Source organism: Rhinatrema bivittatum, chromosome 6 (genome assembly GCF_901001135.1).
Source record: "Rhinatrema bivittatum chromosome 6, aRhiBiv1.1, whole genome shotgun sequence".
Taxonomy (NCBI): Eukaryota; Metazoa; Chordata; class Amphibia; order Gymnophiona; family Rhinatrematidae; genus Rhinatrema; species Rhinatrema bivittatum.
This window is the reverse complement of record NC_042620.1, coordinates 75200725-75223941: the sequence shown is the minus strand read 5'-3', so window position 1 is coordinate 75223941 and position 23217 is coordinate 75200725. Positions and strand designations below refer to the sequence as shown.

The window sequence follows — 23217 nt, the reverse complement described above, 5'->3', positions numbered from 1 at the left end:
AAATGGACACAAATTTCAGAAAAGGACTTTATTTTTAAAGTAAAACAAACATTTATATGAATTGCAAATACATGTAAAATTATGCACATCCGACAGAACTGCCACAGAGTTTTGAAAAGTTTACCACAGAAATTGCTAACTCTTGCTATAGAAACTTAAAATTTCTGCACAAGGGTAATGCTTATAACTCTGTTTTTCCCACAAGAACAGGATTTTAATTCTGTGCCTGCATTTTCAGAATGTACAAGTTTTATTCATAGGGCACAAAAGGAGAAATTACTACTTACCTGATAATTTCCTTTCCTCTAAGGAAGGCAGGCCAATCCACACCAGTGGGTTATGCATTCCTACCAGCAGATGAAGACAGAGTAAAGCTGACTTGCTGACATCACTCTCATATAGCCCTGCCCCAACATCAGCCTGCCAGTATCTCTAGAAAAGCTAAACTGTGGACAAACTAATTTGAACAGTACTATTAACTGTCAACCACTCCTGATTCCAACCAACTGGGAAATATTGAGCTCTGCAAAAAAAGTTATCAATTAATCTTAGGAGCTGGCTATATTACTTACCAGTCCTTCAAATGAAGGAACAGAAACACTATTCTTCACTGTCCACATATAAAGTAGGCAGCTCAGGGTGAGTTGTGGATTGGCCTGTTTTCCTTAGAGGAAAGAAAATTCAGTAAGTAGTAGTTTCTCCTTCCTTTGCACTCAAGCAGGCCAATTTACACCAGTGGGATATACCAAAGCTACTCCTGAAAAGGGCAGAAGGCTGCCCATGGTCCCATCAACATCACATGTGCAAAAGCCGTGTCCTCCTGAGTCCTAATGTCCAAGCAGTAATGCTTGGAGAAAGTGTGTAAGGAGGGCTATGTCACTATTCGGCAAATCTCAACAGGAGACAATCAAAGCTCTGCCCAGGAAACCGCCTGAGCTCTAGTGGAATCTAGGTAATGGGACATCTGCATCCACACAGGTGGCCGTGATGACTTTTTTCACCCAACGGGCTATAAATCACCTGTCTCACCGGTGGTTCCTTGTTTACCTCCACCCTGAGGCATAAACAGTCAGACTTCCTGAAAATACAAGTAATCTTAAAGTACCGCACAAGATGCTGATTGACATCCAAGGAATGCAGACAGACAATCACACTCAACTCTATTCCTGTCCAGCGTGGGCAGGGAAATAAACTGATTCAAACGAAACTCCAAAACTACTTTTGGCAAAAAGGAAGGTACAATCCTAAACTGTACTACCCCTAGAGTTTTTTTGCAGAAACGGCTCAAGGCAAGTAAGAGCTTGTGGCTCAGGAGACGCATGGTGCCAAACAGATTGCTACCAGAAACACTGTTTTCAAGGTGAGCAGCTGCAAAGAGACCATGAGGTGGCCGAAATGAAGGACCCGCCAAAAATACAAGACCAGATCAAGGTACCAAAGAGGCACCAGTAGCTGCAAGGGAGAACATAGATGTTTAACTCCGTTCATAAACCAGGACACATCTGGAAGGGAAGACAAGGGTCCACCATTGACTTACCCCCTTATAGCAAGCAAGAGCTGCTACTTGCACTTTCAGAGTGTTTAAGACCAACCCTTTAATCATTCCTTCCTGCAAAGATTCCAAAATCAGTAGAATTTCAACTTTAAGAGAGTGAGAACCATGCTCTTCAGACCAGCTCTCGAACACTCTCTAGACCCTAACATATGCTGGAGATGTAGAAAATTTCCTGGCCTAGAGCCAAGTGGAAATCACCGCATAATAAATAGGCTTCAGCAACAGAGCCCTCTCAAGGACCAAACTGTAAGACAAAACAGACCTAGATCATCATGCAGTATGGGCCCCTGATGCAATAGATTTATTTATTTAGATTTATATTCCACTTTTCACAGAGCTTCAAAGTGGATTACATTCAGGTACTGTAGGTATTTCCCTACCCCCAGCGGGCTTACAATCTAAGTTTGTACCTGAGGCAATGGAGGGTAAAGATCCTTCTTGAGTGGTAATCTGAGAAGACTGTCCACAAGTAGCTTCTGAAGATTGACATATTACGGCCTCCAGAGCCAATCCAGAGCCACCAGATATACAGTCTCGGTCTGACTCACAATCTTCTGAACGGCCCTGCCTATCATTGACCATGGCGGGAAGGCATAACACACCCCACTCCATGGCAAGCTTGAACGACAGCATCAATGCACAGCACTCAGAACCCTTCTGCAACTGAAGAACTGATACATTTGCACTGTTGGAGCTCGCCAGTAAATCCAGGTATGGGTGACCCCCCAACACATCACTGAGTTAAAAGACCTCGTCTGTCCACTCCCACTCTCCTGGATCCAAGACCTGCCTGCTGAAAAGTTGGCCCTTACATTCCTGGCAATGTGGGAGTCTGATAAGTCCTAGAGATGTTGTTCTACCCACACCATGAGTGCAATTACCTCCAGCAACATCTGGTGGCTTCTGGTTCTGCCTTCATTGATGCAGGTCACTGTCGTGGCACTATCAGACATTATCCTTACCGCTCAAGCTTACAGCTGCTTGGTGAACAGCAAGCATGCCAGTTGAACTGCACACACTTCCAACTGATTGATGGTCCACCAGCCTTGTGCCATCAACTCTCAACAGTGAGCCCCCCCCAATCTAGAAAGCCTGCATCAGTCATGAGCACTAACCAGAGTCTGGTGTCTCCAAGGAAACAACCTCCCTGAGATGATCGGCTTGTAACCACCACTGCAACTGGAGGCTCACCTCCAATGGCAAGTGAAGTCTCACCGTGTACTCCTGCAACTGCGGATTCCACCCAGAGAGCAATCCGCACTGAAGGGGCACGGCATGTTTGCCCTCACGCCAGAGGGCTACACCCAATGTAGCTGCCATCAATCCCAGGACCTGCAGGCAAGACCACACTGTCGAGCAAGTAGTCCATCTCAGTGCCTGAACTTGAGTAACTAACTTCTGAATGCAACTCTCCGTTAGAAACACACTGCCCTGCTCCATACTGAATCACACGCAGAGATACTCTTGTGTCTGAGATGGCTGTAAACTGCTCTTGGGCAAGTTCACCACCCAGCCTAGCTCCTGAAGCAAGGAGATCACCTTACAAGATGCCAAGTGACTTATTTGCATTTTTGGCCTGAATCAACCAGTCGTCCACTTAAGAACCAGAATGCCCTCCTTGTGCAGAGAAGCTGCTACCACCATCATGACTCTTGGAGAAGGTGCAGTTGCCATCCCAAAGGGCAGGGCACGAAATTGATGACATCCCAGAACGGTGATGCGAAGGAAATGTTGATGTGGCTGGTGAATAGGAATATGTAGATAGGCCTCCATCAGGTCGAGAGACATGAGAAACTCCTCTGGTTGTACTGCCATTACTACGGAACGTAGTTTCCATTCTGAAATGAGTTACATGCAAATGTCAACAGACTGCCTTCAGATCCAGGATGGGTTGAAAGAACCCCTCTTCCTTTTTGGGAATGACAAAATTAATGGAATACTGCACCGTATTTTCTTGCGATCTGGGAACAGGAATTACAGCCTTTAAATCCAACAGCCTCCTTAACATGGTTTCCACTGCCACTCTCTTCTGTAGAGAGCTGCATGGAGACCATAAATGCATCTGGAGGAATTTGGAGAAATTCTAGAGCACAGCCATTCCTTACCACTTCCAGGACTCACTGGTCCATCATAATCTGGGCCCACCTTAGGTGGACATTCTCTCTCGGTTTTATCAATCTCCTTATCCAGTAGGTGAGCCCCACACCACCATTGTGAAGATAGAGGTGCTCTGGCCCTGGAACCCACATCGTTACAAGGTTTCTTAGGCCAAAATTACAGAGATCTTCCAAAGGGAAGAGACCTATGAGTAGTTCTCTTCTGTAACAACAAAAAGGACGGGAATCTCTGCAGCTGCTGTTCGCCCCCAGAACCCTCATCTTAACAAGGTTTCTTAGGCCAAAAGTACAGAGATCTTCCGAAGAGATGAGAACTATGATTAGTTGCTCCTCTGTAAGGATGAAAAGGATGGGAATCCCTGGAGCAAACCTTTGCCGCAAAAGGACGCAATGCTGCCTTCTTGTCCTCTGGCAATCAAGGAGCCTTGAATTCACTCCAGCTTTCACCATCTTCTCCAACTCACATCCAAATAAAAGAGAGAACCCTTATGGGGTAACCTTGTGAGATTTGGACTTGGAAATGTCTGCCAACCAAGTTCGTAGCCACAACTGGCGCCTAGCCATATTCACAGAAGTCACCCCTTTAGCGGCCATCCGCACCAAGTCACAACCGACATCAGCCAAGAATGCAGCTCCCAGTTCCATCACCAATCGCCAATGGACCCCACTCCTTGCATCTCTTGAGAGATGTGCAAACCATTCCAAACTACCAGGCAGCAAAAAGCAATTTCAAATACATTACCATGGCCTCAAAAACTTGTTTAAGAATAGCCTCAATCCTCTTACCCGGAGCATCTTTTAGAGCTACCCCTCCTTCCACCAGCATGGTGGTTAGCTTAGTAACAGTGCATACCAAGACATCCATCTTCGAGAATCACAACTGTTCCTTGCCTTCGGATCCAAAGGGTATAAACCCATTAAAGTTCTACCCCCTTTAAAAAACTTGCCTACAGGGCACTCTATTCAAGGTCAATCAATTCTTGAATTGGATCCAGGAAGAGAAACATGATTTGTGTATGGTGACTAATACGGGATCTTTCTTTTGCAAGTCCACACCGCACGTCTTCAGGGTCTCAGTCAACACACTCAACAACTCATCTTTGTGGAAAAAAACAGAACAAAGTCCAATGCAAATCTAAATCAGGTGGAATTTCTACCTCTTCCGGAGGGGAGAAATCCAAGTTTCCTTTGGAGTCATCTGACATATGATCCACATCTCCCTGAACATCACTAGGGACAGCCTCCCTATGGTGCTTGCCCTCAGTGGCTGATGAGTGGGAACCCAGAGCACGCAAACCTTCTCAATAGGTTGCTTCGCCTTCACTTGGCACCCTGCAGAAAAGTCTGCAAGCCCTGGAAAAATTCCACCCTAGAAAAGGAGGATGGATACAAACCAGGGCCCATAAGTCCAAACCTGACACTTTCCGACCCTTCTGTTGGAGATGACTGTCATCAGGAACAAAGAGGGAGGGGACACAACTGTGTCACCATCTGCACACCTCTTCTCTGGAGACACTATAGTCTAAGGGGATGGCCTAACATCAGCAAAATCTGCAGCAGCCAAATCACCATGAGCATCCACACAGTGCTGACACAGGCATAGAGAAAGCGATGGCTGGATTGCCCTTATATGGCAATCCTCACAGATTGAAGGCGCTTAGACCTTTTTGCCCCTTGTGCCATGGTCTTCCTGCACTGGGTAGCATCCTGCACACCAACCAACAGTGGCTGGGAGTATACACATAACTATGCGCCCTAATCTAGGCCGCGGCCTTACACGCACCAATATAGGCCACAGCCTTACGTGCAAGTACTCGTGCGTGTACATTAGCACACTGCCGCAGAACAATAATGCGTGGATACAACTGAGCGCGGGGAGAGAAGGAAAAAAAAATTCGCTGCCACAGCCTACCATGCAACTGACAGAACCAAGCCTGAGGAGTGGGGCTTAGCCAAAAGCTGCTCAACCCGCCGAACCTGAGTTGCCTCTGGCTCTACATTAACTCTCCCAAGAAGTGAGAGGGAAAGGGGCTAAGATGCAGAGCAACAAATGCAGAGGGAAGAAGGCCTGGTAAGGAAAAAGAAGGGGGGGGGGCTATAACCAGTTTTTTGTTTGTTTGTTTGTTTTTTTAAGATATGAGCTCAGCTCTCCCTGACTGAGGGCATGATTGAGTCACCAGCTGTGGGAGAGGAGAGGGCACAAGCCTTCACTGCTCAGTTCTCCCTCATTCTCTAACCGCCTTAAAAACAAAAGTGTCTGTGTCTGTCTGTCTGTGTCTCTGTGAAACCCTCAACTAAGGGAGGGACCAAACGGGATGTCACCTCGGGATCTCAAGCGGTGCGCCTACGTCTTGTAACTTCTCTTCTTTTACTACAAGCAATCCCCAGTAGAGAGATGCATGTCCACCATCTACTGGAGATGGAGAATACTGGCATACTGTACATAATCCCACTGGTGTGGACTGGCCCTGCCTGAGTACAGAGGAAATTATTATTTTATTTTTTTTTAATGGGCCATACTGAGGCCTGCTTAAGAGTTACAGGTAAATAGCCTTTCCCTATATGGAGAGGTGGAGTCTACTTTACAAAGGTTCTCTCTATCTGCAGGGGGATAACCCACTGGTCTGGTAGGGATGCTGAGGAATATAAAGTTTAAAAAAAAAAAAAAAAAAAGACTAATTTTATCTCCTTGTAAAGGCTTCTGCTATACTACTTAACAGCAAGTCCTGATCAGGACCTGAACAAGGCCCATGTACCTCCTACGTAAAAAAGGTGAATATTTAACCCATACAATTCAAAGTTGATTCCATTTAGGTGTTTGTGATTTCAGCACTCCAATTTGGCATATCAATCAAAAGTGAAAACCTGAAAACTAAAATGAATGTTATCTGAAATTCATACTTCACAGTCAAACAGGAAAGAAAGAACAATTTCTAGGTTAATGTTCGCCTTCAAAAGTCACTTGCACACTAGCATGACAATATGCCATTTCTTCAACAGGTGGTTTCCTCCCTTCTATCTTCTTTCTCCTGCTGAGCGCTGGCCACTATGGTGAACTCCTCTGGTCAGAAGGTATGGGTGCAGCTTGCCTGAGCTAGCAGGTTTTGTTCTCTCTCTCACCAAAGGCAATTCTGCTAGGAACTACAAGTGCCATCTTCGTCTTCCTAACTCTTAGCCTACTTAAGCATAGAATTCTGCATTACAGGACATTGTGCTATTATGAGGCTTTTTTTTTTTAATTGAAAACCATTATGTGTTGACAATTTGAACTTTCTGACCAAACAGAAAGTATCCTGAAGCAGCAGTGTTTGCCAACCTTTTCAAACCCAAGGCACACCTACACTAACAAAAATTGTGTGTGGCATATTGGACTTCACCAAAAACGCATTGCGGGCATGAAGAGGACTTTTGGGGCTAAAAGAGCAGCAAGGGAAACAATGGAAGCTCCACCAGCCTCTCTTCTAAATTTTAGAACAAAGGGAGAATGGGGGGGTGGGGGGGGGGGGGGGGTCAGAGACTTACATGAATCGGTCACAATGGACCTGCTCCTTCTATATGCAAATGAAGAAGAAGAGAGAAGTTGATGTGGTGTGGGCATGCAGCTCAGTTAAATTACCTTTGCTACCACAGCTCCTTCACTGCTGCTCCCAACATTCAAGAAGGAATGACATCTCAGAGCTTGGTGCACATCCTGCCCATCTCTCTCAGCCTAGATATAAAGATGCTAGGAGGACTCAAAAGGAGATAGCTCAGGAGAAAAAAAAATATAAAGGAGGTGCTGTATCACGTGTATGTGCTGCACAAAGGGAGGCCCAGCATGTTGCTTATTACCACACTGGTAATCATTCTCCAGCTAGGAAGAGGCGGCAAGAATGATTACATGTTCTCAAAGCAGCTCCTACACATTTAAAAACCACCACTAGTTGTCTTGTTGCTGAGAGCAGAGTCCAGGTCTGGATGTGAGCATCAGGCAGTGGTGACTTTTCCATGGCACACCAAATCACATCCGAAGCACACTGTTTTGGGAAACACTGCTATAGACATGTCTAAAAGTTGTTCAACTGTTGATCCTCACCTTCAGGAATAGTTTTCTGTATTTTTCATCTATTTTAGAGCATGTTTTTCTCATCAGTCCTTATAAAAGATTGCCAAGCTTCTTTTCATTTCTGCCCAGTACATTTATAATATCCCTAGACCTCTCTCACCATTCTGGCTTTTCAGACAAAAGGGATGGAGGATAGGTATGGCAAGACTTAAAATTTGACAATACATATTTTTCTATCAATTCTGTTAAACATGCAACAACTGGTTGGAGCAGGGGATCATTGTATGCTTCAAATCTGACCAAAATGTACAAGTATAAACCACTGCTGCTTTCATTTATCCCCATACACTGTCAACAGTAAAACTCTTCTGGAAAACAGATTTGTATCAACAGTGATAGTCTCCAAGCTGTCAAGAAAGCAGCACCTAATAGAATATTTATTTTGTCCAGGCCTCAAAGTACTTAGTAGTTTCAGATTACCAGAGATTTAAAATAAAGAAAGGTAATTTTTGCCACTGTTCTGTGGAACTGAAATCATGTGATCAGAGTTTGACAGTTTTTACCTAATAATCAAAAAAAGTTAATACTTTATACATACCTTAAATACTTTACAAAGTCTAGTAAACTGTTTTCCAATTAATCCAGTGAATATTTGGCCTTCCTCACCACTCAGACGACTTCAAACATAGGTGGGGGAAGGAGAGAGAAAATATCACATTTAAGACCAAATCAAAATAGCAGCATTGTAATGACAAGCAAATATTTCTCTGCAGACATGGCCAGTTCCCACAATCTAAGTAAACTAAAATGTTTCTCCCATTCTGCATGGCTTCGACAATATGAGCTGTTAAGCATGATTCAAAAAATGGAAAAAAATCTGGCACTGATTATCCTTAAGCCTTAGATATTTTTGGAATAGAAAGTGTTCTAAACAGTACCTTACTGATTTAAATAATCATGCCCAAAACAGGCATATACATTTCAATGGTAAAATACAACACATCTATATAAATGACAAAGCATGTCAAGAGTTTGTTCAGCCTCTAAATTCTAGCTAGCTTTTTCTACTGCTGAAGTGCCGATCTAGAGTGAAAGAGATATGCTTAAATGCTTCAGTGCACCACTTCAAACACTACTTTTTACAAAAAATAGAGGTGCTTTAACCTTCCTGGTTTGGCCAATGTAGAGGAACACAGTTCAATTCCCCTGAATATTGTTGGGGTCTAAACTGCAGAAATTGGTTTTGTTGCTGCAATAAAAAAACACATGGATCTGTCACTTTCAGATCTGGTCTCTATAGAGCGCCTGCAATACAACACAGCTTTTAACTGGACAAAAATTTCAGTTATCTGTAGATTCTGGTTTGGAAATGGACACTGGAAACAGAGCATGGAGGAACACATCTTTCCACTAATAAGGAAAGCTATGAGACAGATGGACTGACCTTTACCTGGACTGGGAATAAGCAGAAACAACAAGAACTTCACTATGTGAGCAATAAACTAAAATATAGCTGAGAGATTAAGAACATTACTGCAACAACTTCTTGACTGAGTTTATATGTGCTAAATCATGTATTCCCAACCTTCAGCCTCCAAATGTTTTGTAGACCCCCACAAGCATCTCTAATTTTTACACACAGTTAGATGCCATACAGAAAACTGATTATCCAAATTGTATATACCATTCAACCCAGTACCAGATTGATCAGAACAGTGTACAATAGTCAAACCACAATAGCAATTATTTATAAAATTTAATTTTTAGTTTTGTTTAATCATAAATCTGCGAGTTCTTGCTCCTAGAGAGTAAACATACCAGAATCATTTTTAAAGTATAAAATTGAGTATTAAATAATTTTTTCTGATATAAACTGTGCTCTCCCTTCTGCCCTCCATTCATGGATCTTTTATAGCTGCTACTCCCCACCTCCACCATGGCTTATTACCAAGTGCCTTTCCTCGTGCCCTGCTTTCCCTCCAACTATGGACCCTTCCTGCAGCCCCCTTTTTCTAGTTCTGTCCCTCCTGCCCTTCCTCCATGGTCCTTTTCTGAGTGCTGCACACCCTTCCCCCCATGATCCCTTCCCAAATGCCTCATCTCCTGTCCTTACCTCCTTGCAGCTCCTTACCCAGTCCTCTCTTCCCTTCCCATGTGATCCTATCTCAAGTGTTCTCTTTATTTGAATTTAATACCCACATTTTTTTAATAAAATTCACCCAAGATGGGGTTCAACATATTCGAAAAGTAACACACAGAATGAAGGAGACGTGGACATTGTTAAAAAAAAAAAAAAACCCATCCTAGAAGCACAGTCCATATGTATTCCTCGCATTAAGAAAGGAGGAAGGAAGGTCAAACGATTGCCAGCATGGCTAAAAAGCGAGGTGAAAGGCTATTTTAGCCAAAAGACTTTCCTTCCAAAATTGGAAGAAGGATCAATAGGAAGAAAATATGATTAAACATAAGCACTGGCAAGTTAAAATTTAAGACACTGATAAGACAGGCTAAGAGAAAATTTGAAAAGTTGGAGACCGTAAAGGCAAAAACTCACAAAAGCTTTTTAAAATATATCCAAAACAGAAAGCCTGCAAAGGAGTCGGATAGACCATTAGATGATAGAGGAGTTAAAGGGGCATTTGGGAACATAAGGCCATGGGGGAAAGATTAAATGATTTCTTTGCTTCGGGTTTATTGAAGAGGATGTTGGGGAGATACCCATTCCAGAGACAGTTTTCAAGGGTGATGATTCAGATGAACCGAACCAAATCATGGTGAACCTGGAAGATGTGGTACTAAATCGGCTGGACCGGAACCTAGGGTTCTAAAAGAACTAAAATATAACTGAAATAGGTCTGAAATTTCAATTTGTGGCCTATGAATAAAATCATCCGTTGTACCTGAAGACTGGAAGATGGCCAAGGTAACCCCAATATTTAAGAAGAGCTCCAGGGGTGATCTGGGAAACTATAGACTGGTGAGCATCACTTCAGTGCTGGGAAAAATCGTGGAAAATGTTATAAAGAATAAAATCACAAAACATTTAGCTAGACATGGTTTAATGGGACACAGCGAGCATGGATTTACCCAAGGGAAGTCTTGCCTCACAAATCTCCTTCATTTTTTTTTGAAAGGGTGAATAAACATGAGGACAAAGGTGAATGGCAGATGTAGTGTATTTGGATTTTCAGAAGGCGTTCGACAAAGTCCTGCATGAGAGGCTTCTAAGAAAACTAAAGTCATGGGATAGGAGGCAATGACCTTTTGTGGATTGCAAGCTGGTTAAAAAACAAGAAAGAATAGGATTGAATGGTCTGTTTTCACAATGGAAAAGGGTAAACATTGGAGTGCCTCAGGGATCTGTACTTGGACCAGTGCTTTTTAATATATTTTTAAATGATCTGAAAAGGGTTACGATGAATGAGGTAATCAAATTTGCGGAAGACACAAAATTATGCAGTGTAGTTAAATCTTAAGCAGATTGTGACAAATTGCAAGACTGGAAGATTGAGCTTCCAAATGGCAGATTAAATTTAAATGTGGACAATGCAAAGTGATGCATATAGGGAAAAATAACCCTTGTTATAGTTACACAATGTTAGATTCTATCTTAGGAGTTACCACCCAGGAAAGAGATCTAGGCATCATAGTGGATAATACATTGAAATCAGCTCAGTGTGATGTGGCAATCAAAAAAGCAAACAGAACGTTAGGAATTATTAAGAAGCGAATAGCAAATAAAACAATTGATGTCATAATGCTTCTCTAACGCTCCATAGTGAGACTGCACCTTTAAAACTGTGTGCCAATTCTGGTCGCTGCATCTCAAAAAAGATATGTATTTATTTATTATTTATTTATTTGTGGCTTTTATATACCGAACTTCGTAAAGAAACATCAGATCGGTTTACAGTAAAATTCAAGAATCAGCAACAAGGGCCTTACATAGAACTTATAAGAAAACAGTGAATAAAACTACAAAAATTAGAAACGAGGCTTAATATAGAAACTTAACTAGTAGTTACTGGTAAACATAGATAACATTGGGAGAAATGTTTGGGGGCGGAAGCAGGAGGGAAAGAAGAATTGCATAGATTGCAAGGATCTATTTACAAAATATACATATGTGTGGTTATATAAATCATGACATAATAGTTAAGTTTACAAGATAATTGTGATTGTGAGAAATAGACATCATATGCGAGACTATGTATTTAGAACTGAAGGATCTGTCGAGGGTAGGGACGTGGGAAAGTGGTGCATTGAGGGAGGAGGGACGGGACTAAGGGAGGGGAATTAAGAAGGGGCTGTAGGTGGGCTGAGAGGAGGAGAAAGGAGGATAAGCGGTTGTGTGGGAAGGGAGAGAATACAGTCAGCAACAAGGATAGTGTTGAGAAGCACTATGGGTATATTGAGGTGAAGAGCACTATGAGTATGCCTTAGTGAAGAGCCATGCTTTGAGTTTTCGTTTGAATGTTTTATGGCAAGCCTCTTGGCGTAGATCTACTGGCATAGTGTTCCAAAGGGTTGGCCCAGATACTGAGAATAGACGAGCTCCGGTGGAGGCAAGTTTAGTGGTTTTGTGCAAAAGGGTTTGCATGGTATTGGTGTCTTGAGGGTCTCTTGGCTTGGTGGAATTTAAGGGAGCCATTAAGCCAGTGGATTTCAGGATTGTAAAGGGCTTTATGAATGAGAGAAAGGGATTTGTACTGAATGCGTGAAGGATTGGGGAGCCAGTGAAGGATCATGAGTACAGGTGTTATGTGCTCGTTTCTGCATGTATTGGTTAGAATTCGAGCGGTGGTGTTTTGGAGAATTTGTAAGGGTTGAATGACGTTTTTAGGGAACCCCAGGAGAAGGGAGTTACAGTAATCAAGTTTGGAAAGGATCATTGCTTGAAGTACAGTGCGGAAGTCAGGGGGTGTAGTAGAGGTTTCAATTTTTTGAGGGTTTGGAGTTTGAAGAAACCATCTCGTAGGGTATTGCTGATGAACTTCTTAAGATTAAAGTGACTGTCGAGGGTGACCCCTGGGAGAGCTGTAAAGAGGAGGGTTGGGAGGAGTAATGGGATGATTTGGTGGCGTGACTAGCATAATTTCAGTTTTTGTGGTGTTGAGGGAAAGATGAATAGAGTTTAGTAGTTTGTTGATTGAGAGAAGCGTGGAATTCCAGATTTTCATGGCATTCGGGAGAGTGTCTGATATAGGGATAAGTATCTGTACATCGTCTGCATAGATGAAGTGGGGCAGCTTGAGACTGGAGAGAAGATGACAGAGAGGTAGGAAGTAAATGTTAAAAAGGGTGGATGACAGGGAGGAGCCTTGCGGGACTCCTTGGTTAAGTGGAATAGCTTTGGAATTGTGGTTTCCTAATTTAATTTTGAAATTGCGAATACTGAGGTATGATTGGAACCAGCTTAGGGCAGATCCAGAGATTCCAATCTCAGTGAGGCATTGAAGAAGAATGTGATGGCTAATGGTATCAAAGGCAGCAGAAATGTCTAGAAAGGTGAGAAGGAATGATTGCCCTTTGTCAAGACCTTTTAAAAGATGGTCAGAAAGGGAGAGTAGAAGGGTCTCCGTACTGTGGAATTTCCTGAAGCCGTACTGAGAGGGGTAGAGAATTTGATTGTCCTCAAGAAATTCGGTGAGTTGTTTGTTAATAGTTTTTTCTAGCAGTTTAGAGATGAATGGGCGGTTTGAAATGGGGCGGTAGTTGGAAAGGTCAGAGGGATCAAGCTTTGGTTTCTTCAAAATAGGCTTGACAATAGCTTGCTTGAGGGAGTCTGGTACATGGCCGGAGTTGATTGATGAGTTTATGATATTGGCTATGGGTTTAGCAATAAGTTTAGGAATAGTTAAGAGGAGTTTGGTAGGAATCGTGTCAGAGGGGTGGAAGGATGGCCTGGCCTTCTTGAGGAAAGATTCTACTTCAATGGCAGTAGTGCAGTCGAGGGTGGACATGCCCTTAACAGGGTTTCTAGGGAGCGACTGGTGTGCGGGATGTGGTAGTAGGGAATTGTGTTAGCAGCTTGCTGATTTTATTATGGAAGAATGTAGCAAGCTCTTCGCATTTCGTTTTCGCCACATCTTCAGGTATGTCAGGGGGTGAAGATTTGGTGAGGGTGGAAACATAGTCAAATAGGGCCTTGGGGTTAAATTGGAATTGGTGTATTTTGGATGCGTAGTAATCTCTTTTGGTCTTATTTAGTTGTTCACTGTATGTACGTAGAGAGAATTTGAACTGTGCCTGGTGTGTCAGGATGGATTGCTACGCCAGTTCTTTTCTAATTTTCTAAGATGTTGCTTAAGGTTTCTCAATTCTTGTGTATACCAGGGTTTTTTTGCTATTGCTCTGTGGGTAGATATTCTTAGTTTGCACAGGGCAAACAGTGTTAGCGATTGAGGTAATGATGTTCTGCCAGGAGGATAGAGCTGTGTCTGCGTTTGTGAGATAGAGGTCATTTAGTTTATTGGAGATAGCTGAAATAAGGTCATCACTGCGGCAGATTTTCCTGTAGTGAATGGTCTTGTTTGTGTAAGGGAGGCAAGGTGGTTTCGTTATTGTGCAGGAAGCTCTGATGAGGTAATGGTCTGACCAGGGGATGGGAGTGCAGGTAGGTACGTTTGTTTGTATGGGGGAATTGAAGAATAGGAGGTCAAGGGTGTGACCAGCCTTGTGGGTGGGGCAGTTTATGAATTGTGTGAAGCCAAGGGCAGTTAGGGAATCTAGGAATAAATCACAAGAGGATGTGCGAGTTAGGCTGTCAACATGTATGTTGAAATCGCCTAAGATGATTGTTGGGGTGTCCGTATTGATGTTTTTTTACTATGTGTTCAATAAGGGGTGAAGGATCACTATCTATGGTACCTGGGGGTGGGGGGCGCGTATATTAGGCAAATTTGAATTGTATGGGATTTGAAGTGGCCTATTTCAATTTTAGGGGGAGAAGCTATAGGTTGAAGGATCAATTTGAGTTCTTTTTTAGCAGCTAGAAGGATACCACCTCCTCTCTTTTTGGGCCTGGGGATAGAGAATATGTCGTAGGAATTATTGGGGAGTTGATTAAGGAGGACCAAGTCCGTTTCCTTAAGCCAGGTTTCAGTTATTGCGCATATGTCTGGGTGTTAGTCAATGAGTAGGTCATGGAGTATGGGGGGGTTTTTGCATAAAGATTGCGCATTAAAAAGGATAAGGGAAAGAGCGGTGATGACGATTATCTGGGATAGTGGGGGGGGGAAATCATGGTTGGTAGTATGTGTTTAAGGTGTGTGTGCTGCCGAGGGGGGGGAGGGGTTGAGGTATCTGAATTTATTGTATTTGATAATGGGAATGTGATGCTGTAACATGATTGGGGGGAAAGAGTGTGAGGTAGAATATCTGGATATGTGAATATGTCTGGATAATGTGTATTGGGGAGGTAGAGGAATGAGGGGGAGTGAGGCGGGAGTGTTAGGATGGCGGGGGATGGGGTAGTGATGTGAGACAGGAAAGGTGGAGAATTTAGATTGGCATGAAAGCTCAGCTAGGGTAGTCGTAAGGTTAACTTAGGAGATATAGGGGCAGTACAAAGGTGCAAATCCAATGGTTAGGGTCCTTAGATGCGCTCCTACGCCAGCGTGACGCCTATCGTCGGAGGGGGCTAGCCTGTGTATAATGGGCAGAGGCCTCAATTGAGCTTCAAGTCCAATTTCTGACTTCGGGCTTTCGATTGTAGGCAGGTGGTGGGGTAAGTTGACCGGGGAGAGCCCATGTGGTGAGAAGGGTTGGAAGCTGGCAGCGTTGCTCGGTAGGTGGCTAGGTTCGCAGGTCGAGGCGGTAAGTGGTTGTTTAGCGAGGAAAAAGCTTGACTTGCGGCGAGGGAGGCGGTGGTGGGGATTGAAGCGGCTTCTCTCAGGGGCTGCACGAAGGGGCGCACAAAGGGGCCTGCCCCTTTGACACGCTCCTTCGGCGCACAGCGCCTGTGGAGCTCTGTAATTTAAATCCCTTTTCTGGTATGTGGCTGGCTGGCGGGCAGGGAGCTCGCTGATTGGCCGGTCTCAGCGGCACGGCGAACGGAGGGCCGGCTCGGACCCGATCACCACGGGTTGGGGAAATTTAAAGGGCCTTACCCCGGCGGGTCCTGGCGCCAATCGCGCAGGCCTCCCCTTCCTCTAAGCGGCAGTTGTGGCAATGGTCGGTGCCTGTGGAGCTCTGTAGTTTAAATCCCTTTTCTGGTATGTGATTGGCTGGCAGGCAGGGGGCTCGCTGATTGGCCGGTCTCGGTGGTGCGGCAAACGGAGGGCCTTGTGGAGGGACGGCTCGAACCCGATCACCACGTCTTCGGCGTCGGGATCGCCGCGGGTAGGGGAAATTTAAAGGGCCTTGCACTGGAGAAAATGCAGAGAAGGGTGACCAAAATAAGTGGCATGGAACAGCTGCCCTATGAGGCAAGGCTAAGTAAGTTAGGTCTGTTCAGTTTGGAGAAGAAATGACTGAGGGGGGATATGATAGAGGTCTATAAAATCACGAAAGGACTTGAACAAGTTAATGTAAATCGGTAATTTAGTCTCTCAGATAATAAAGGACTAGGAGAGAATCCATGAAGTTAGCAAGTAGCTCATTTAAAATAAATAAAAAAATAAATAAATCGAAGAAATTTCTTTTTCACTCAGCGCATAGTTAAGCTTTGGAATTCATTACCAGAGGATGTGGTTACAGCAGTTACTGTAGCTGGGTTTAAAAAAAGGTTTGGATAAGCTCCTAGAGGAAAAATCCATAAACAGCTATTAATTATTAAGTAACAGTAGCTTGAGATTTATTTAATGTTTGGGTACTTGCCAGGTAATTGTGACTTGGATTAGCCACTGTTGGTAACAGGAGACTGGACTTGATGGACCCTTGGTCTGACCCTGTATAGCAATTCTTATGTTCTAAGAGTTCTAGTGTCAAGGAGACTTCTGATAGATACCAAGTTTAGTCCTTATTGACCAGGATTAAATTTGAGACATACCCCTACACACAACACCCAAACTGCTTAGTACCCACTGTCCCCATTCCCCTCCCCATCCTTGAGTTCCCATCCAACCATCAAGCCTGCACACTCCGACCCAAACTGAGTTCTTTTCCATCCCCATCTAATCTCAATCCCATAAACCATTTATTTTAGGGAAGGGCATTAGTTACCCCCTGGCTCCTCCTCCACCTTAGTGACAACTGCACCAAGCTCTTCCCTTCTCTTTCATATCCATCCCCCAAACTCACTCTTTTACCCTTTCAATAGCCCTTCCCCACCAGTCTCCCTTATAAATCTCACCCTCTCCACACAAGAATCAGAGCCAACAGGAGGAGAAAGGAGAAGCGACTTGAGCCATCTCATCCTCCACAGCCAGCAGCGGTGGTGATTGCAGCAATAGCAGAGGGAATAGAAAACCACATTTCCATTCCAAGCCAGTGGCAGAAGTGATCACAACTACCGAGGTGGGAGAAAGATGCATTTCCAGCTCGGGCTGCTCATGGTAGTGCAAATTGTGGTGTCACATAGGGGACAGAGCCAGCACACCTGCAACATTTTTGGCTTGGGCTGGCAGAAGTAGCGATCAAAGGGAATGGTGAGAAAGCAGCAACAGGGATCGGTGATTAGATTTTCAAATACCTAGCTCTCGGCTCCATGCTCTCCTCAGCCAGCAGGCACACATTTTTGTTAGACAGGAACCCTATGCGTTCTGTCACATTTTTTGTAGTACCTCCCCACTCTTGATGATGCTTCAATTTGTATTCCTGGGGGAATTCTGCACTACTGCAGAGTGCAGAATTTGCGCAGAATTCCCACCCTGCGCAGAAAATAGCAGAGAAGACCCCGGCATGCTGCAAACGGAGCACGTCCCATGTGTGCTGCGGGACGCACTCCGTTCACAGCAAAGATGGAAGCCCCCCCCCCCCCGTGTGCCACGGAGTGTACTCCGCTCACAGCGAAGAAGGAAGGCCCCGGAGAGAGAGAGGGGGGAGGGGAGGGTGAGAGAGCAAGGGAGGTAAGAGAGCGGGGGGAAGCTTGAGTGTGGATTTCAGAGAGAGGGAGCCTGTATGAGGAGATTGTGAAGGAGTGTGTATGTGTGTGAGAGATTGGAAGCTCGTGTGTATGAAAAAGGGGATGTGTGTGAGTTCAAGAGAGTGAGGGAGCCTGTATGAGGGTATGTGTATTAGAGAGGGAGGGACAGAGGGAGCCCGTGTGAGGGGCACTACTGAGAATGGGGTCAAACTCTGGGACTGGCAATAGAATGGAAGGGGTTGAGCCTAGAGGTGGAGGGGAGAGATACTGGCAGGTGGAGGAGTTGGGGCAGACTATATTGGTTGGATGATTTCTGTCATTTGCTCTTATGAGGGGCTTTGAAAATTGACTACATTTATGTAAAATTATGTGCTTAGTGGGGCTGGAGTTGGGTCTGGATTAGCAATTGCACATATACTTTTGCAGTTTCAAAAGTATGTGCATAATTTTAACTGGAAAAATACATGCGCGTATGCAAAGTGGCCAGGGAAGTAGGGAGAGCGAGTGGAATGGGCATTTAACAGTGAATTTCTAGGGAAATTCCGATCAAAATATTTAAAATTCTGCATCTTTAAGTAATAACTTTTTTTTGTATTAATTTAAAATGTAATTACTTAAAGACTGAAAATCACTTAGCAAGCCTCGGTCACCTACAGTTTTTCAACTGGACCCTTATGTAAATATGTGACAATTATATAAGTACCACCATAAAGTCCGAAAATCCCATATTCTTGACTCAATGAACCTATGTTAGTATGACCCTCATAATAGGCTTCATCGTATAGTCTTGGAAACAACTTTAAAACTCCACCTTATATTTAATCATCGGTCAATAGCTATTCAATTTAAGATTTTTTTCATTTCCCATTTGTGCAAATAGACTGTAGTCCATACAATATTACATGTGATATATATATATATATATAAAATCACTTGTAACGAATCTGGATAAATTCTTCAAATTGCTTCACCACAGAAGCCTTCTGCTACAAGGAAGCTCTGCCCGACACCGGACCGGAAATGGAACGGCACTATGCTATATTTGAACACTGACCATCGCAATATGATTTAAGCCCTTGAAAAAGGATCGTTAAATCTGAAACACGTCCTGTGTCGGGCAGAGCTTCCTTGTAGCAGAAGGCAGCTTCTTCGTAGCAGAAGGCTTCTATATCAGCGCAGGAGAAAATTACAGTTCTAAGATAAGTGATGTGGTGAAGCAATTTGAAGAATTTATCCAGATTCGTTACAAGTCTATTTGCACAAATAATGGGAAATGAAAAAAAATCTTAAAAAATTGAATAGCGATTGACCGATGATTAAATATAAGGCGGAATTTTAAAGTTGTTTCTAAGACTATACGATGAAGCCTATTATGAGAGTCAAACTAACATAGGTTCGTTGAATCAAGAATACAGGATTTTCGGACTTTATGGTACTTCTTATATAATAATTACTTAAAGACTGTCATGTAAATTGTGTTATTTTGAATATAACATTTTTGTGCGCAGAATTCCCCCAGGAGTAAATGTGTCACAGAACCCTGGTTGAGAACCGCTAAGCTAAAGTAAATTGCATTTTGCATCTGTCAGGCCAATTTTCAAACTGGTTGCCTAAGCAAAGTCCTTGGGGGCTTTTTACATCAGTTTACAAAAGGGAAAACCTCCCCTTTTGAAAATTCCTAAACGAAAGTTTACATGCGCACACGCACAAGTGTTTTTCCAGTTAAAATTATGCACATTTTTGAAATTGCAAAAGTATATGTGCAATTGCTAATCCAGACCCAACTCCAGCCCCATTAAGCACATAATTTTATACAAATGTAGTCAATCTTCAAAGCCCTCATAAGAGCAAATGACAGCAGAAATCATCCAACCAATATAGTCTGCCCAGTTTTTCTGTCCATACCGCTCAGGATAAATCCCACCTGCCAGTTTTCTGCTTACCCAGAACAGTCTTGTTTTACTTCTTTGTACTCCATTATCTTGGGCACAATAGCATACAAGATTCCCAGCACCCATAAACACAGGGCTCTGTAATCTAAACAGTCAACTACATCTAGCTTTTCAGGTCTCCTGTGTAGGATGCCAGACAATCTGCCAGATAAGTACTTGCATTTCCCCTAGGAATTCTAGTTACATTACAGAATTTGCAGCCTGCCAGACAGACCCAGATGCTAGTTTTGAATCAGACATCTCAATATGATCTAAAAAGTTACCATTACTTGAGAGCCTCCTAAGTCCCTCATATACAGGCCGATACAGTAAAGCGCGGCCGCGGTTACCCTGCTTCTAACCCGTTTCTAACACACAATTTGGCCGCGTAAGTCCAACCTGCGATTCACTATCCCTTTTAACTCATCCTTACCTCTTCTTTAAATCAACCGGTAACCCTTTCCGCCCGCAGCATGTATATGAGATGTAAATGCTCCGATTAGCTATTCCCTCCCATACAGCAATGTGCGCCCCGATGATCTCCTTTTTAACCTGTAGTTTTGCCGCGCGTTTAACCTGCTAACTTACTGCCTACCCTTACCCCTGCGTTAGTGTGGAGTGTCAGGTCAGAGAGACGAAATTTCATGGGCAAACGACCCCCTCACCCCCCGGGACCCTTACCCTGGCGTTAGTGTGGTGTGACAGCAATAGGCAGGCTCCGGTCAAAATCCCCCCCTCCCGAAGCAAGGCGCAGGGCAAAAATTGGCTCGACATGTCATTAAAACAAAAGTAAATAAAGTGTAATAAAAATAAACTTACTGCATGTGAATTTTCTAACAGTCCTCTCTCCCCTCCTCCCGAGGCGCACACTGCGGCTCACCTGCCTCCCGGGGGCAGCCGGCGGCAAAAGCGGCGGGCGAAAGCGTACGAGCGGGCGGGCGAAAGCGTACGGGCGAAAGTGAATGAATGCACGCCCGTACGCGGCGGGCATGCATTCATTCACTCACCTTCACCGGCGGGCATGCATTCATCCAGCGGAGAGAGCCGGCGGGCATGCATTCATCCAGGCGGAGGGAGCCGGCAGGCGTGCATTCATCCAGGCGGAGGGAGCCGGCGGCGAAAGCAGCTTCCAGCAGCCCCCGCTGGCGGTGAATGAATGCACGCCTGTGCGTGCAATTTGGGCGCTCAAGGCGTGTCGTCACGACGTTTGACATCGGCGTTCGCTAATGCACTGCCTTGAGCGCCCAAATTGCACACACAGGCGTGCATTCATGGCAGTGCATTAGCGAACACCGTCACACGCCGTGATGCCAAACATCGTGACGTCACGCCTTGAGCTCCCAAATTGCACACACAGGCGTACACAGGCGTGCATTCATTCACCGCTGGCGGGGGCTGCTGGAAGCTGCTTTCGCGCCGGCTCCCCCCGGGAGGCAGGGGAGCCGCAGTACGCGTCTCGGGAGGAGAGAGAGAGGACTGTTCAAAGAAAATTCACATGCAGTAAGTTCACTTTTATTACACTTTATTCACTTTTGTTTTAATTTTCGCCCTGCCTTGCTTCGGGTGGGGGGGAGAGGACTCGCAATCCCCCCTGGTACCTGTCATTTCAAATGACATTTGAAATGACAGGTACCAGCGCACCCAGGATACTGTATAGGCACTGTATAGCGCTCTATACAGTAAAATGGATTGCGCGGGCCTAACGCTTCACAGACGCTTCTCGGACGCGGCTTGCATTTGCATGCTATTTCAATACAGTATCGAGCAGAAGGTGATCCGAACTGTGCGTGCGGCAAACGCGGGTGCACCCGGCCGTAACGCACCTCTTCCTACTGCTCCTTACTGTATCGGCCTGATAGACTGCTACATGCACCTAGCTATATGAGCATCTGCATTTCTCCTAGGATTTCTAAGACTTGTGTCATGAAACAGCTTTTTTAAATTGCCCTGCTAATGTATAAAATTGTGAGAGCATTTAAGGATTTATTAAAAAGTTAAATTTCTTTTGATTTTTGCTTGATGCTGTTTTGCATATCCACCTGTACATTTGGATGTTGCCAAACACTCTACATTTGTATTTTAATCAGTAATAGAATTATTGAAATACTATTTATATTAGCCTTTTACTTGGTCGCTCTTTTGAACACTGGAGTACTGCTGAGCTAGGTTACCCTGAGCTACAAACTGGCAACACTGGGCCCCTCGCTCACGCCAGCACTTACTTAGCTATGGCAAGGTAAGCATCGGTCTGCTCCGTTCGGGACACCGACGAGTCCTCCAAGGTTTCCAGCAGCGGCAGCAGCGGCGAGTCTTCCGCGCACACAGCAGTCATGATGCCGCTGCAAGCAAAAGGGCAAACAGCAGGAGGGAGAGAGAGACGGGCGTTACTCACCACAACACCCGTCACAAAACTCCTATGAACACCCCCTCCCCCCCCCCCCAAACTGGGCTCAACTTCCGACGTACACAGCCACGCAAAAACGCCCAACAGCAGGAGAGAGCGCGGCCTTTCACCCACCCCCCTCCCCAGGCCCCGTCTCCCTTGCACTCCAGCCCTGGCCCTAGCGGGTGATTGGGCGTCTCATCTCTCGCCCGTCTCGCTTCCCTGGTAATTGTTTCCTTTTCTTCCATGCCTTACCGCTTTCAGTCATCCGCCGCCTTGCCGGGCTATTCCGCTCTCCTGTAACGCCTCCCCGCCTTCCACCGGGCTCCAGCAAGCTCCCGTAACGCCCCCCCTACCTTTCGCCGGACTCCCGCGCTCTCTGCAACTCCTACCTCTTCCGCAGAACTCCCGCGCTCTCGTTAACTCCACCCACCTTTCGCGACTCCTCGCTGTCTCCTCTGTACCCGACCAAAATGGCGCGGAATTTAGCAGGAGCGCCGAACTCATCGAGGCGGCAGCCATATGAGCGCCGAGCAATTCGTTTCTTTCATGCCTTCGTTGGTTGGCTGGCTGCTGCAGGTGGTCAAATTCGCCAACGTATCCTTATTCCTTACACAAACGGAATATCTTCATAGCCCTGCTAAATTTCGGGATGAACAGGGATCCTGGAAAAGTTAGAGAAGCATTACTTGCCAGGTACTTGTAGCCTGGATTGCCCACGGTTGGAAACAGGATTCTGGGCTTGATGGACCCTTGGTCTTACCCAGAATGGCATTTTCTTATGTTCTTACGTTTGTATATTCTAATAAAATTCAAGATATGTTTTAGGATATCTTGTTATAAATAAACAGTGGTACATTTCTTGCAAAGCTTATGATATCCTAGTAGGTCTGATGGTGATGATGGTTATCTGTTGTAAAGACTTGCCAAAGTCCGGGTAACGATAGACCAGTGAGCCTGACTTCAGTGCCGGGTAAAATAGTGGAAACTATCCTCAAGATCAAAATTGTAGAGCATATAGAAAAGACATGATTTAATGGAACATAGTCAACATGAATTTACCCAAGGGAAGTCTTGCCAAACAAATCTGCTTCATTTTTTGAATGGGTTAATAAACATGTGGATAAAGGTGAACCGGTAGATGTAGTGTATTTGGATT

At 44.6% G+C, this 23217-nt stretch overlaps 1 protein-coding gene across 3 annotated transcripts in view; it reads right to left on the bottom strand.

The window, feature by feature from the left end:
* The window catches only part of RIF1 (replication timing regulatory factor 1), a 438203-nt gene extending 415489 nt beyond the window's left edge, over nt 1-22714 (bottom strand). Inside the window, exons 1-3 of one of the 3 annotated variants that reach the window (XM_029605462.1) lie at nt 22451-22714; nt 21898-22014; nt 8316-8394 (exon numbers count right to left, since the gene is read on the bottom strand). In XM_029605462.1, coding sequence (XP_029461322.1) covers nt 8316-8394; nt 21898-22007 — 189 coding nt within the window. In that variant the 5' untranslated portion in view covers nt 22008-22014; nt 22451-22714. Of the gene's footprint in view, nt 1-8315; nt 8395-21897; nt 22015-22313 lie in introns of all 3 variants that reach the window. The other 2 variants (XM_029605460.1, XM_029605461.1) reach the window with 2 other exon arrangements.
* Between the last annotated feature and the right edge of the window lie 503 nt (nt 22715-23217).